The sequence below is a fragment of the Electrophorus electricus genome, chromosome 4 (assembly GCF_041902795.1).
Source record: "Electrophorus electricus isolate QZ-2024a chromosome 4, ASM4190279v1, whole genome shotgun sequence".
Taxonomy (NCBI): domain Eukaryota; kingdom Metazoa; phylum Chordata; class Actinopteri; order Gymnotiformes; family Gymnotidae; genus Electrophorus; species Electrophorus electricus.
This window is the reverse complement of record NC_137500.1, coordinates 15,262,290-15,278,139: the sequence shown is the minus strand read 5'-3', so window position 1 is coordinate 15,278,139 and position 15,850 is coordinate 15,262,290. Positions and strand designations below refer to the sequence as shown.

At 39.7% G+C, this 15,850-nt stretch overlaps 1 protein-coding gene across 1 annotated transcript in view; it reads right to left on the bottom strand.

The window, feature by feature from the left end:
- The window catches only part of syn3 (synapsin III), a 90,424-nt gene that overhangs the window by 57,591 nt on the left and 16,983 nt on the right, over nt 1–15,850 (bottom strand). The window contains exon 4 of the mRNA XM_035535878.2: nt 9,612–9,703. Within this exon, the coding sequence (XP_035391771.1) occupies nt 9,612–9,703 (92 nt within the window). The remainder of the gene's footprint in view (nt 1–9,611; nt 9,704–15,850) is intronic.

Sequence of the window (15,850 nt, the reverse complement as noted above, 5' to 3'; positions counted from 1 at the left end):
AAGTGGACACATTTAAATGCTAGTTCTCCTATCACTGTTGCCACTAAACTTATGGTATTGTCCAGCATTATTTCATCATTTTGAGGATGTGTATAGCTCCTCCATTTCCATTTTGCTTTGCATGAATGGACAACAGTGTCCATCCAAACCAAAAAATGACCAGTTCTAAGTATGCATTGTGGATTTTTGAGTATACACAACTTTGATGCTTTAAATTATTCTACATTTTGAAAAACTAGTTAGTATTAGTAATTAGTATGCAATTGAGGTACACCTAAAGTATAATCCTCAAAATGACAAGACATACACTACAATTAACAAATGTGATGCAAATACATGAAGACTATACAAATTCATAAAACACTTTACTCAAAAGCGTGCTACATTTTGGAAACAGCTCAACTTCAGAAAACACATGCAAATTCAGAAATGCAAATTGAGCAACAACACAATAGAAGTGTTGTTTTGGGGGGCACGGAGATGTGATGGACTCCTATGAGACAGCAGCAACCAAGCAGCTAGTGAAAAGTAATTTAGCTGTATCTGCGATCATTGGTATGTTGTGCCGAATAAACAACTTACATGCTTCTCAATTGTGTGTATTTATCTACTGCTAAGTTGTAAAGAATGTAGATTTTAAAAATCCAATTTAATATATAATCATATATATCAAATATTTACCCTGCCAGTAAATAACTAGCTAGCTACAGTGTTACTGTTTTACAATCCCATTCAACCTAATGAGATACAGTATAATACAACTCAGTTTCAGTCTTACTACAATTAGAGTGTGCTATTCATTTCAAGTCATGTTTTGTATATATGTTAAAACATCACATTTCAGGTAAGACCGTAAAAATAAGACGGTTAACCAACATGACCAAGTTGATCAAACCAGTCATTCTAGACCAGCTAAACAATCAAACTTGGGATGTAGACTATGCTGTAATTTAGTAACACAATCTGAATTTAGACAAAAAATGAGGGAACCTGATGGGACTTGGGTCAATCAACAGATTGTATGTCTAAATCAACATTCCTCACATGGATTAATCCACTTCCTTCTTTCAATATTGTTGATATTTGGTTAAGGATTAGAGAGTGGAGGAAGTAGTGGTGGTCGCTGAAGAGAAGACAGAGCTTGTGTCAAAGAATGACCGAAAAATAGACAGTCAGTCATAGTCCTCTGTACTGGAGACAGCCACCTCGCACCTACACTTCCTGACAATTTTAGGTGCACCTTTTTAGAATTGTCTTTTATAATGTTTATAGTTACAGACCGTAGTATGTCTCTGTAATGTACGCAACCATGGCTCTGGTTACGCAAGCAACCATGGTGCTGTGAGAGAGAAAGTCTGCTCGGAGTTGTCTGCTTGCAAATGCAGGCAGGTCAAGGTTTTATTCCAACAAAGTCATAAACATTTAACGCATAACCTCAACATATCGTAGAACCTGAATTTTCATGGATTCCAAGTGACAAGCAACCCTGGGGGTCTTTCACAGTCATAGTCCCATAGATTCTTATGTCACTAGCTAAGCCCTAGCAAGACTGAGCTTCTGTACATTCCAGGAACTTTCAGGCCTAATCATGACATCAATGTTTCCTATGATAACACCCAGTTCTCACTGAAGTTGCACATACCCTTTGCATAACTTTGTATGACCAGTTGTTAATCTCAAATCAAACCTGACCCAGTCATGCAGATTTCTCCTTCGCAACTTGTGAAGGATTCGACTCTTCCTCTCATGGAAGCTACCCAAGTGCTTTTTCAGTATTGAATAATTGAACCCTTGTAGTGCTAATTGTTTGGTATTTTATTCATTTTGTAATTCCTTCTAGGTGTCAGCATTAACTTATGTTAACCTGTTTTAATGGCTAAGACACATTATACGTAGATGACAAAGCACTTTCGTAAATCGCTCTGGATAAGAGCATTTGCTAAATGGCATAAGTGTAAATGTAACTAGCATTCTGTTTCCCTGTTTGAGACCACCAGGGGCAGTGCAAACAACAATGTCACAAGGAATGTGTACTCAAGGGGACTGGAGGGGTCTTGCAGAGGATGGTGTCACTCATAGAATGGGAACAGTCCATATTCACCTGGTAGTATCTAATAAACATGTATAAGAGGAGCATATCTCAGAGTTGGGCCCATAATGTTGTAATGCTCCTAGTGGAATGACAAGTTAGTGCATCTGGAGGAGACTGGCCTTCAGGCAAGTAAGCATGTCTGATGACTTCCACAAGCCAGTGTACCGGCTTGTGCTTTGACAGAGGGGTGCCTCTGATTCTGTTGCCAAAGCAGACCAATCAGACTGGTGAAAGGCTGCAGTAGCAGGCAGGTAGAGTTGTAGTGCCTACACTGGACACAGTAATTAATGGTTGGCATCAGGTACATCAGAGAAGGTAGACAATGTGAGTGACTGATTGACAAATGCATGGGGGCATTGATGCAAAGCACATCTCACCGACCCTTTTAACAGTTGTAATTGCCAGGAGTAAGACAACCACTTTACATTTGTGCTACTGGCTGGTTCAAAAGGTCTACTACATAGAGAACTTAACATCAGGGGAAATTCCCATAGTGGGCTCTGGGACTGTTTTGCAGGGAACATCTGACTGATACCAGGAAGGATGTAATAAGAAGGATGTGAATCCTAGGTATGACCAACCACCTGGATGTGATGTGCAGATATAGCCCTGGTCCAGCAAGCTCTGTAAATATTCCAAAACTGAGAGCAACAGGCACCTAACAGGCTCTGTAGCCTGGTTAGAACACCATTGCAAATAGTTTCCAAGGATACCACTACAGCTGTAAGTCCACCTGATAAGCATCCTATTTTTGTGCTTTTTGTGGGTCCAACAGCACATGGACAACCTGAGATGATTTGACTGGGGATGTAGCAGTTTGCTGTCTGTGATAGAATGTCTGCTCTGTTTGGGGGGGGGGGGGGTGCTCCCAGGTTTTTAGAGCAGGGACACTAGCAACTGTGGCTTTGTTGTTAAACTTGATGCTGTGGTAGAGTTGCCCAGAGGAGTGTGAGCAGATGCAAGGCATATAAGTTGAGGCAGTTGTGAGTAAGTCTCTTGGCCCAGTGGACCCCTGCAGTCTGTCTGGGCGAACCATAGTGGGCAATGATCTGAGCATCTGTGAACAGGTCCATCTCAGCTCGTTTCCCTTATCATCTGCAGTCATTCTGGGTTTAGTCTCCAAGGTTAGCAAGGCTAACCTAGGATATGCCTGAGTTAGCAGTAGGTGGACTAGTTGAAGGGATGCTAACTACATTGTACCTGCCAAGTGGATGATGTGTAACACCACAGACATGTGATCTGACTGAATAAGAACATATTTGATCTGTATGGATGTCGCAAAGCAATTCAAAGTTTGAATAAATGCTTTCAATTCGAGCTTGTTTATGTGCTCCTTCTTATGCCATTTTTTTTTGATACCGCCCAAATGGTTCAGGAAGCATGTGTGGTAATATGCTCTCTGCCTGTTGGAATTGTTCCCAGACAAAAACCAATGGTTAGAAAATCCACACCTGTCCATTGTTTCAGAGCTTGTACACACTGACTGATTATGCTCACCCAAATATGTTGTCAAGCTGGATACCAAAACCGCAGTCAGAATGCTGAGTAGGCACATCAGAGTGACATACAGTCTTTATAATTGTCCTTTTATAATCTGTGCCAGATTGAACAAGATTGCTTTTATCATGGAGGGAATTAGAGAAGCCATCAGTGTGAGTCCAGAACCACCCCAATAGACTTCTTGTCTATTGTCTCTGCAAGAACAAGCTTGATTTTCTCACAATAAACACCCAGCCCCAGCCCCCAAATGTGGCAGAGAAGTGTTTGTGTGTCTGATGCTGCTTTGTCATAGGATGGAATGCACAGAGGCCACTCTTCTAGTTATGACAAAACATGTTAATCCGATGGTTATGGAGGGATAGTAGCATCTATGCAGTAGTAGCTCATATGGCTATGAAGAGTTAGCTGTGCCTATGCTATAGCAGTTTTCCTGTAACAAACACAAGTGGACAAATGAATGCAGAAGCAGATGGCTAACAGAAAACTAAAGGAAGAAAGACAAAATATACAGTACTCACAGTCTCTCATCAACCCATGGAGTACAGCTGTGCTGAAGCGCCAATCAAAGCGCCAATCAAAGTCTTCTTAGTGACCAGAATGCACAATAATCTACAGTAGACCTGCTCTCATAGAGTGAGAATTCAAAAGATAATGTGACACAGGCCACGACTACATCAATCAGACATCACATGTCACATGTCCTTGACTTTGTTGGTATAAAATTTTGACCTGCCTGTGTTCATGAGACAATTATGCCTTGGTGATCTGAAGCAATGAAAGAAAAGTCCAGGTTTTGATCCAATGTAAACAGCCATGTCAGTAAATATTCCATCATATCCTGTTGAAGAAGAAGTTTTCACAATTTATCTGAAGCATAGATGTGCTCAAGGAAGCATTTATTGGCAGTATATGTGGCATTAACTTGCCAAAGACCTCCTCAGTGTTATTCGACAAAGGCAAGACAGAGGTAGATTGCAGACACGAGCCGTGAGTTTATTGACATTAAATAAAAGCGAAGCTACAAAGACAAAACAGAGTACAATGGTGACAATCTCAAGAACATATGAACAATAACCTAAGAGGTAAAAGTACAAGTGGGAATTAGGGTGAAACAAGGCACAGCTGACACATGTGAGTGAACATGATTGGATGAGGAACACCTGAATGGGGGTGTGGCAACACATGGGAGGCAATGAAGGAAAAACACACAGCGCATGGAAAGGATAGAACAAAAACAAAGAACCATATGACGGACAGCTCCACATGGAGAGCGACACAGACAAGGGGGGCACCGTTACACTCGACACTTCTGGTAGCTTCAAGTAAATTTACGGAGCCTGCCAATGTTCAAACCCAAGTTATTGTTACTATAAACAGTTTTATTAGAGGTGAGTGAGGAATTTAAACCTAATCCAAGTCTCATGTTCATAACAGCCCTAGATGCATGTTTACTATTTTGCAATGCATCCATGCATGCAGCAATAATATTTTGTAGTTGTGGCCAGTGAAAACTACATATTATTTTTGAAATGTTTGTGGGATGGCAATACCTATTTCGAATACATTTCCCTCCTCTCACAATCCTCTGGGTAACTGCAAGGTTTAGCAACAATACTATATTCTGTTGGTTACACCCCACTGGCCAATGAGGTCTTGCTTTCCCTTGTTAGTGTAGCAGCCCCCTGATCAAAGCAGACCTTCTATCACAGACAGACAGCAAACTGTAACATCCCTGACTAGATCATCTCAGGTTGTGGCTATGGTTGTTGGGCTATGGTTATAAGATGCATCCATTGGACTCCCTATTCCAGGTACTCATTTATACTATTTACTCATTTATACTATGTGAATCGGTTATAAGGTAACATTTCTTTCTAGACATATGTTTGGAAATAGTACTGTAGCATCAGTGCAGTAGAAGAACCAAAATGGAAAGGAAATTGCTTTATCACAAAGAGGAAGCCTTTAATGAGGCTCACACACAGCAAAAGAAGCAGAACAAGAACTGAATTAAAACAAGGAAAACTGAGGGAGGATAACAAAAAGACACACACATCATGATGATGGCAGGACAATTCTAAAACACTAATTGACCTAACAAAAGACACAACATAACTAGCACAAGTAAGTAGACACAAATCAACTATTATATTAAACTAAATAGTCTGCATTCTGGGAGTCCTCATGTAGTTCCTCTATACTCTGCTGACTTGCCTGCTCCCAAATGTAATAGCCAATGCCATAAAACAATTGCATCTTCCTGCTTGACACATGTCTACTTCTCAAAAATATCCAAATAACAGACACTGTGGTCAGAATCTGACGATTGATTAATAGTTGGAAAATGACTGATACAGGTTAAACCATTGTTAAGCCACTAAAATGTTAAAAATAAAATGTTCACTGAACAATCCAACCCTGATAATTGTCATGATCTCATATAATCCCACAAATGATTTTGTTTTATAATGTAAAGGCTGTGTATTTACCTGTGTGTATACGTTTAAAGGAATATTCCAACAATTTTATATCTACTTTATCTATGGGGTATGGTCAGTTACCAGAAACAATCATTTTTATGCATATCCTTATGCTTAGAAAAGAAATGAAAAACCCATTGACTGGAAACACTTACTATGGAAGTTTGCAACAATTGCCTTTAGGCTTCCATTATGACTGTACTTTGAGTCATTATATTTTTAAGATAGGTGTGGTATTCAGTAATAAACACATGCCTTACATGCTTTTTGGTTATATTGAGCCACTAGCTGAATTCTGTGAAAGAAAATAAACATCAATAGTAGGTGCGATGCCATTATAGTTTAGCCTGCTAAGTGTAACAGCCAAAATGCTTTCCAATTTGGTTATTTTAATTTAAGCAGTGTAGCCTTTCTTGTTGCCACAGCTACTCTGAATCCTTGACACCTCAAAATATCAGCAAGCTTTACGTAAACTGTGTAGGACAAATATGGGTGATTAAAGTGGGTCTATGTCTCTCTATGTTGCAAATAACTGATTATAAATATGGTTCTGTTAATTACCAGTTAAAAGCAACAAATAGTTCTAAGCATACCTAGGGTACTTAAAGAAAAACATGCTGTGGTCTTTATTCCAGTTTAGCAGTAAACTCCATAGTGTGAATGCTCTGATTAATGCTGTCTGCACTCTGTGTTGTGTCCTCTGTTAATGTCCTATTCTGTAAATTTGTAAATATGTGTAGTTGAAGGAGTACAGTGTCTATTTTTTGTCTATATATAATGCCACTTCTGCCTGCTACTGTAACATCACAATTTCCCCCATGGGAAAAAGGGGGGAGGCAGTAAAGCCCATCCATCCATCCATCTATCCACCCATCCATCCATCCATCCGTCCATCCATCCATCCATCCATCCATCCATCCATCCATCCATCGTGCAGGTGAATGTCTGAATTATTTGCCTCAGGATATTTGCCTCAGTGATCATCACATGCTATGTAAATTATGTTTATAAACTATTCTGTGAATAAAGGAAATGAAAAAAACTTTAAATGTATGTACAGTGACTTTATAAAATAAAACAACTGTTATATTAAACCATTGTTCACAAAGGAGATGGGGCAGTTAAGAAAGATCAAAGAGCAGGCTTACATAGGAGGGGACAGAGATGAGTTCTAGGCTGCCAAACAAATCTCAACAAGCCAATCAGGACAGCAAAATCCAAGTATAGGGACAAAAGGCACACACATCCTCGCAACTCAAGGTCGGCCACCCCTCCTCCCCATTTATGAGAAGAAGTACATTTACAGGTTTTTCAAATACCACAAAGGCAGGGGAATTGTACCAAGCACACTGAAATATTATGTAAGCCAACTAGCCTTTGTTTTCACCAAAATTTAAAAAATGCTGCATTGATCTATGTAAAATACCCACATGCTTCGAGACCTCCAAAGAAGAACAATATAACAAGGTAAAATTACTACATTGCAGTAGCTTTGACATTAGTAGTCATGAAATGCTTTGAATGTCTCTTTCTATCCTCTCATATCTACCACCGTCCTTCTCCTTTAATCACTACATATTGCCTAGAGAGCAAAATCCCCTCAACAGATAATACAGTTAACTTGAGTGCACACTATGTTTTTAATCATCTGGAAATTCCATGCCCATATGCCTGGAATGTACATTCGTGCCAGAACGGCTCCGTGACAAACTGCTACAAATGAGGGTGAATCCCACCATCTGCTAGTTGATTGTCAACTTCCTCAGATAGGAAGCAGCTTGTGCATCTGGAACTGTACCTGTCAGGACCCCTATGTATCAGTGCTGGGGCTCCTCAAATTGTGTATTCTCACCCCTTTTCTACCTCTGCAAATGCATCTGCTTCTGCATTGATCCTACAATCAAGGTGATTAAATTGTCTGATTATACAACTCTGGTTGTGTAAGAATCATGAGTGCTTACAGGTGTGAAGTGGCCCGTCTGGGTATGCGGCATGCAAAAAACAACTTAGAGCTTGCTACATACAACAGCAGAGATGGTGATAGATTTCCATCACCTCTAGAGATCCTATCCTTCCATTTCCCCCTATAAACCAACAACAGTGCAGGGAGTAAGTTGGATTTCTTTCCATTCCTAGGCATCACCATTCCCACCAATCTCAAATGGGACTATTATAAAAATAGCTCAACATATAAAGTTTTTCTGAGGAACTTAAAGAAACTTCAAACTCCCTCAACCAGTCCTCACTCAGTTCGACAGATACAGTACCAAACTCATTTTATCCTCATAAAGTGATTCAGATTTTGAAAATAAATAAACAAATAAAAATAAAATGGTTTCTTTGAGTGCTTTATATAACTAGCATGGAATTTTTTATGAAGCCCACATAATCCGTGTAAGACTGATTCAGAATCAGAGCTGTAAGTGGACAAAGTGCCTACCCAGATTCTGCATCAAATAATCCACATAAAATGTTATGTTGCAGTTGTTGGGCTACAAATTTGATCCAGCTTTTTAGAGTGCTGAGATGGAAATTAATATTACTGACTTATTACTTAATGCAGCTTGCCTCTGCTTCATCATCTTGTATGCAAGGATCCATTCACATATGCTACATATCAGAAGGCCTAAATGCATTGCTATGTGCATTGTGCTAATATGTTAACATTATAAAGCCAATATAAAGTTATACTGTAAGTGAAATGACCATTACAATACCATAATAACAAGTCCAGACTGACTGCCCTATTACTTCATATAAACTGAGTGATCACTTCCAATCATTTCTCCACCTGGCCTCTGTGTAATACAGTTTTGACAATAATTTAAAAATCTGTTCACATTATCCCTATTCTATTAGCATTGAGTTGGCTGCCAGTTAAATTATAAATACAGTTATTAACATATAAATTTAGACATGGTCTTACACCACAGTACCTTAGCAACCTTAATTCCAACCATGATCAGCTACAACTACTATGATCACAAGGTGCAGATCTTTAGTAATACCTAGAATTATAACACTACAGCAAGGAGAGTCTTTTCTTACAAAACCTACCAAGTTGAGAAGAAATATTTCAGTAATTGTGCAAGAGTCAGATGAGTGTGCAGTCATGCGTTCTTACTCATGTGATCACTCAAGTTTGTTGGTGGTGGTTTGCTCTGCTGATATCTTAGCGTACCTTAATAGCTGTGCTACCTTCATATTCTTACTTTTAGCTAAGCTGTCATTGCTAGACCTGAAGGTGCCCCTGCTTGCACCATTATATCTATATATAATGCAGAATCTGCCCACTATTCTGTGCACATTTAACAATCTGTTATGCCTGTAAGCAGAGCTTTACATTTACACTCAGCAAAGAATTATCTTAAGTTTATTCAACTCTAAAATATAGCATACAACTTCATCCATAGTTTTCCAATGTATGTTGTATTTTCTTTTCTTCTGTGCACTGTTTGTATGACTTCATGAGATGGGAGCTGATGATGAAAGCATCGTGAAGAAGTGGGGAATCTCTTGACAAGAACAACTGTTCTTACCTGACAACTTTGGTGCCACCTCGTGGGACCTGCATATTGACCATGCAGCCAGTGGTGACGTTAGATGCCAGATTGATCTCTGAAAACTCAGCCTGGAAAAAAAAAATGCAGAAAAAGGCGTATTAATTATTTGATTGGATACTCAGGAACACAGAGTAGAAGTTTGCTTTATGTCACCATACTATGGTGAATAATAACTGGTCACCTGAGGGTACAAATAATTCAAATAATCTATCACAGACAATCTCTGAAATGAATGGGACACCTGTTTTTGTTTTTTAAGTGAAATTATAAGGCACAAATTTTCAAATATGTTCTCATACATGTGACAGGATGCAGTGGTGTGTAAACCCCCAAACATCACTTTTCCAAGACATCCATTCCTGAGCTTTTAATGTGAGGGAGAAGGCCAAATTGAGTTAGCTCTGTCTGCCTGGCTAAGGCCTTGTGACAAGCTGTAGCCAGGCAACCTTAATGGCTTAATCAAGCTCAGAGAATTATACCCAGTGGGAGGAAGGAGACTGTTTTCCTGGGAAAGACAGTTGAAATGAACAAAGACTACAGGAACGGGAATTAGAGGATTTTAAATGCAAGATGGAAGAAATGAAATTATATTACTGTATCTTGAGGAATACAAATTGAGATCATATCGATCTATGTCAGCCATTCAAGACTGCTCAGTTCTTTTAATTCCTTGAATATATCACAAAACTGAATATGTTGATCATGTTGCTGAAGACTCTGGGATGCATTGGGGCTCTGAACCAGTCACTTTTTACTTACACTGCCCCAAAGAGGGAAAAATTCACACAGACTGCTCTCTGCAAAATGTAGTGTACTGAAGTGCACTAGATGGTGTGTTTCTTTGTAGGCAGAAGTATTACTCTGCACAGTGTCTGAAACATATGTAAATCTAAATGAATCAAACCACTTGTTTAGTTTTTTAAATACAAAACATTATGAATATATGAACATACATATATATATATATATATATATATATATATATATATATATATATATATATATATATATATATATATATATATATATATATATTTATTTATTTTTTTCCCACATGCATTTCTTGCACTGATCAATGTGTGGAGTGCCTCAAGAACATGTATTTGGCCCTGTGCTGTTTCGACTCCTCTCCATTGAAACAGCACTGAAAGCAACATCTGTGCACTCCTCTTCATTCATTTTGCCAAGAGAATATCTTAAAGATGCACACAACCCACTCATACACACACACACACACACACACACACACACACACACACACACATGCATACTGAGCTCACAGGCACACCAGCACACATGCGCAATCCCTTGGTGAGAGCCTACGCAGACATTGTCTGCGACCAGATAAAACCAGAGAGTGGGCAATTGTTGGGCGAGAAACTGTAGCGTCTCAAATCCAGCAGCAATTGGCTGGCGTGCTAAGAAAGGGAACCATCAGTCAACCCTGTTGGCTGACTAGCACAGAACAAGTCACATCAGTCAACCCTATTGGTCGAGGGATGAGCTGTGCATCAGCATGGTGCAACAGAGTAGGACCAGATTCAGGCTGCCATAGTTACAGTCAGGGTAACACATTCAGTCAGCTTTTGGACCAGTTCCTGCACTGGGAAAGAAAAACAGGAAGGGGTCCATGGGACAAATGCTGTTTTCCCTACATTTTAACCAGCACTGCTGTCTGTATTGATGTCTTAGTATTGGTAGACCTCTGAGCTGGCAAGACTAATATTGGTAAACCTCTGAGCTGGCAAGACCAATATGAATCTAGCCAATAAGAGGGAGAGGATATCATATTATAGGAGTATCAACACCGTTTTTGCAATTTTTCCATTTTTTGTGATTATCAAAAACCACTTTTTAGATAACATGTAACACATTTTGTTTGTCTGAAACCTGGTGGTATTTGTTTTCCTGTTTTCATTCAGATTTGGTTCTGCACTTATTCATTATCATCATCTTTGAGATAATCATCTATGTTCTTGAATGTTAGTCAACATGATTTTATCATATTAAAAAATGAAAATTTGTAAGCAAGCAAAAAAACATAACAAAACAAAACAACAACAACAACAAAAAAACCCTCTCAAGCAAAACTATTCCTATTAATTAATATTGTTAGATGGGCTGAAGCATGAGACTGGAAATTGAAAGAGGATGTAGATAGAAAACTACAGGCCACAGCACATTGCATTAACTACACTGAGGTGCTAGAGTTTGTTTTACAGAGTTAACATTTAATTTGATGAATTTCAGTTGATGATGCAGTTGCTTTCAACAGGAAGAAGCTGAAATGTGCAGAATTGGTGACTGAGATTATTATTTATTATTATTGGTTACATTTATATAGCGCCTTTCTTGAACTTTACAGACATATATCAGAGATGAAAGAATATGAGAAGCAGGCGTATATTAAGTCAGTAGTGATAGGTGCCAGAGGATTTGTAGCTAAGTCTGCTGAATCTTTGCTTGTTGAATTTGGTTTAGAGGCCATGTGTTAATTGAAGCTGTGAAGGAATTATCTGTAGTAGCTGAAAAGGTTTGCCAGGGGCTGTAAATGAGGAGAGCACAGGCCGGAGTGTGTGTAAAGATGGAGTGGCTGAGGTTTTTGGTGTCTCAGGGACATAGAGGACTGGGCTGGTTAGTAGTTTTTCAGGTCTAGAATTGTAACTCCATATGGAAAAGTATACATGTTCACATTATGTTAAAGTATGTTTGCCGATACTTATGTGAATGTCTGCGTATGACGCCTGCACGTTTGCATATATTCAGATGTACATCTTTGCAGAAGGATACTTACACTTAGAGAGTGCTTGGTGGAGTAGAATGTAAAATCTATATGGAACAAACAGCACTGAATAAGCATTAACAGAGCCAGTGGGGCTAAGTTGCCTTAGTCGCCGGGGAGACCAGTATGGACTTTGGGGCAACACAGTGGGTAAGTATAGGGAGTTTAATTCAATGTGTGCTGCTTGTATAGTGCATAAAGTCCATATGGAACTGGTGGCACTGAGCACACATTAATGGTGTCAGTGGGGCTGGATATGACCTTAAGTCAACAGGGAAGCCAATGTGAGTTTACGTTTAAAGAAGTTTGTTAAGTGACAGGTCTTTGGTTTAAAAATGTGCTCAGAGTGGGGCTGTGGGCACCAGACGTCACTGTTGAGCCTTCCAGAGGTGTCATGGGATTAATTCAGCAAAACACTAATGAAGGGAGGTGCCTGCCTGACGACCCCTATGAAGGTTCTGTGAGGTAGCAGGTTCTTAGACGTGTTAGGTTATTATGAGTGATGTGAGAGGGCTGGGCCCTATGTGAAGCCCTAATGGTTTGGCTCAGGATGTTTGAAATATTATCCTGTGTACAATTACATTTATTGTTGACAGTTGTGGGCAGGGCTCAGGTATGGAAATTGTAATCTGAGATAGGATTGGTTAGTATTGTTTTCAGGAAATCAGTTGTGATTATCAGTCCCATGGAGTGTCAGATTTGGACTGGATGACTCAACTCCAGAGGCAAGGCCAGGTCTCAGGCAGAGAAACACTGAGAACAAGAGTAATGGTGCACAAACATTTATTTTTGGCTGCTTTCTACTAGAACCACAAAAAGTAATTCATTCTCCTCTAAAACCCATTCATGTGCCTCATACATGGCAACAGATTTGTTGTTCAACACCCCACGCCCAGAAATACAGATACTCACACACACACACACACACACACACACACACACACACACACACACACACACACACACACACACACACACACACACACACACAAGCTCCCTGCTTCCCTCCAAGTCTATGATTATAATGTCCATCTGGAATCCTGAAAGGTATTTTTGGAGCTGAAGTTAATGGGTATCATTAGGTTGAAGTAGACAAGGTGCCTTTCATGGTCATGTGATCAGAGATTGACAAACAACACTGATAGCTCTCTGAGGCTAATCTGTGGTTATAGCCAAACTCTAACAGCACACCTCATCATATATTATGCTCTACATCTGAATATAAACACACCAAAATATCCTATGCCGTAATGTTTTGTGGGTAAATAAAAAGAAATGAACTCATAACTCATAGCTGGCACATTAAGTCACAGTGAGCTGTTTTTCACTCTGACCCAATCACAGTGAGCACTCTGTCCTTGTCCCTCTCTCAAAAGTGCTTTTTCTTAATGTTCTATTATGGCTCTTATAAAATAAACACTTTTGTCCATAAATGTTTGCACAAATTTTGTAAATATTGGTTTTCCTTACAAATGTATGATTGCTGAACAGAAGAAGTGATAATTAAGACAGAATTTCCATCTTTCAGTCAGATTTGCACCAGATTTTTAGAATTATTTTTAATATATACTTGAATATCACAACCCATTTGAAACCCAGCATCAATAGCAATCATTGTATAAATTCCAGCTACAGTGGGATCGTGCCCTCTTAACCTGAGAGGTTCACATTCCTGTGACCAAGGTAAAGCACTAACTTCAACTTACAAAATCCATTTTACACATTTACTCCAGTTATGCTTTTATATGCATGGCACACAGAATGAGGTGCAGTTAGGCCCTAGGAAGGACATGATGAGGCCCAGACCTGCGTCGGCCCCAGGTTTTTGCCAACACTCTGAAATCATGCAGAGTTGTGACCCAGATGGCTGACACTATGAGCACAGGGCTGAAGGGGATAGATAACCCAAACGCAGCTAGGTCCAGTTTGCTCTGCTTACTGAGAGAAGAACTAGGCTTCAGTGAGGTCAAAGGCCTGTCTAACAGATGTGTCCCCTGTCAACATGCCCAGTCAATGAACAAAAATGTGGGCTGAGCCTCCTGAACAACCATGGGCAATTTGCACAATTCTCATTATTTCTGTGGCCCTTCATTCTTCTGCTCCACACCAGGTTAACAACTACATTCATTCATTCAGCCAAAGCTGCTGTGATCTGTTATGTTGCTCTTTTACCCACAATATGAAATTTTAATTTTTTCCCCACACACCTAGGTTTTAATATTTTAACACAACCACTCTGCACTAGTATGGGCAAGACTGCTGAACTCATATGAATCCAAAGAAGGCCATGCTAAGCCATCCAAGGGATGGAAGGGTATTTGTTGTCAGTAGAAATAACTCTAGAGTCTCTGGCCTGAGAGAGCACTGAGAGCTCTGGTCTGAGAGTGGGAGGGCAAAGATTATGCACAAGCTTTGACAAAGAACAGTATCTCAGCCAATTATCAGCAGATAAAAAATTCAGAGTACCAGTAAAGTGCAGGAGACCCTTGCAGCAGCATGTCAAGTCAGGTCAGAGAATGTTGGTGAAATCTGGCAGTATGGTGAGCCAGACAGGCCCAGTCAGGCAGACAGCACAATGCCACCTACACACCCGACTGGCCTCCAACTTTGTGCTTGGATGCAACTAGGACACGGCATTTTCCAAAAAGGCCACAGCACAGCAATTTTCAACGTCCTCGAAATTAGAAAGGTTGCGTGGTCTGACAGCATCTACGTAAAAAGCCGTTTCCTGCAGTTTCCCTGACCACTGAGCCAAATCGTGCAGTGAGCCAAATCGTGCATTATTCAAATGCCTAAAAGGATTGCAAGTATAAATATCTGTGGGTCATATAAATATATAGTTTCTATCAGGATGCATTCAGTCATGATAGAAGAAAGACAAATTTAGAGTAGTCAAAGTACACCAACATTCAAGATTCAGGTGATGTAATGTGATTATGATTTAGTGTATACATAAATAATACAATACAAGCCCTATAGGTATGGGAAATTTGAACACAAATTTAGCCCAAAAGAGTACCCAACAGAATCAATAGTGCTGCTGGACCAGATTTAGAAAAAAAAACACTCAGGCCCATACAAAAAATTCTCATCCACCCAAAGATGAACAAACTCTTTTTGACTTCTCAGTGTAATTAATAATCATCTCCTGGGTTTTTATGCCTTTCCACTAAAGAATGTCAATCGTCTTTGACGCATTCATGTCCAGTAAATGATAAGAGTAAAACCAGCTGTATGTCCAATCAAGCAGCATCGATATCCCGCTATTTCACTTGCCCCAGCTCTCCTCAGGCCCTGCAGAAAGGCCTCTTGGTATACTGGGTGGTCTCAAGCTGGAATTGCCCTCCAAGGGGCCAGATTCCACCTTATATGGCAGCAAGGCTTAGGGGCAGTGTAATGCACCAACACAGGTCCAGGAGAGGAAAGAAGAGGA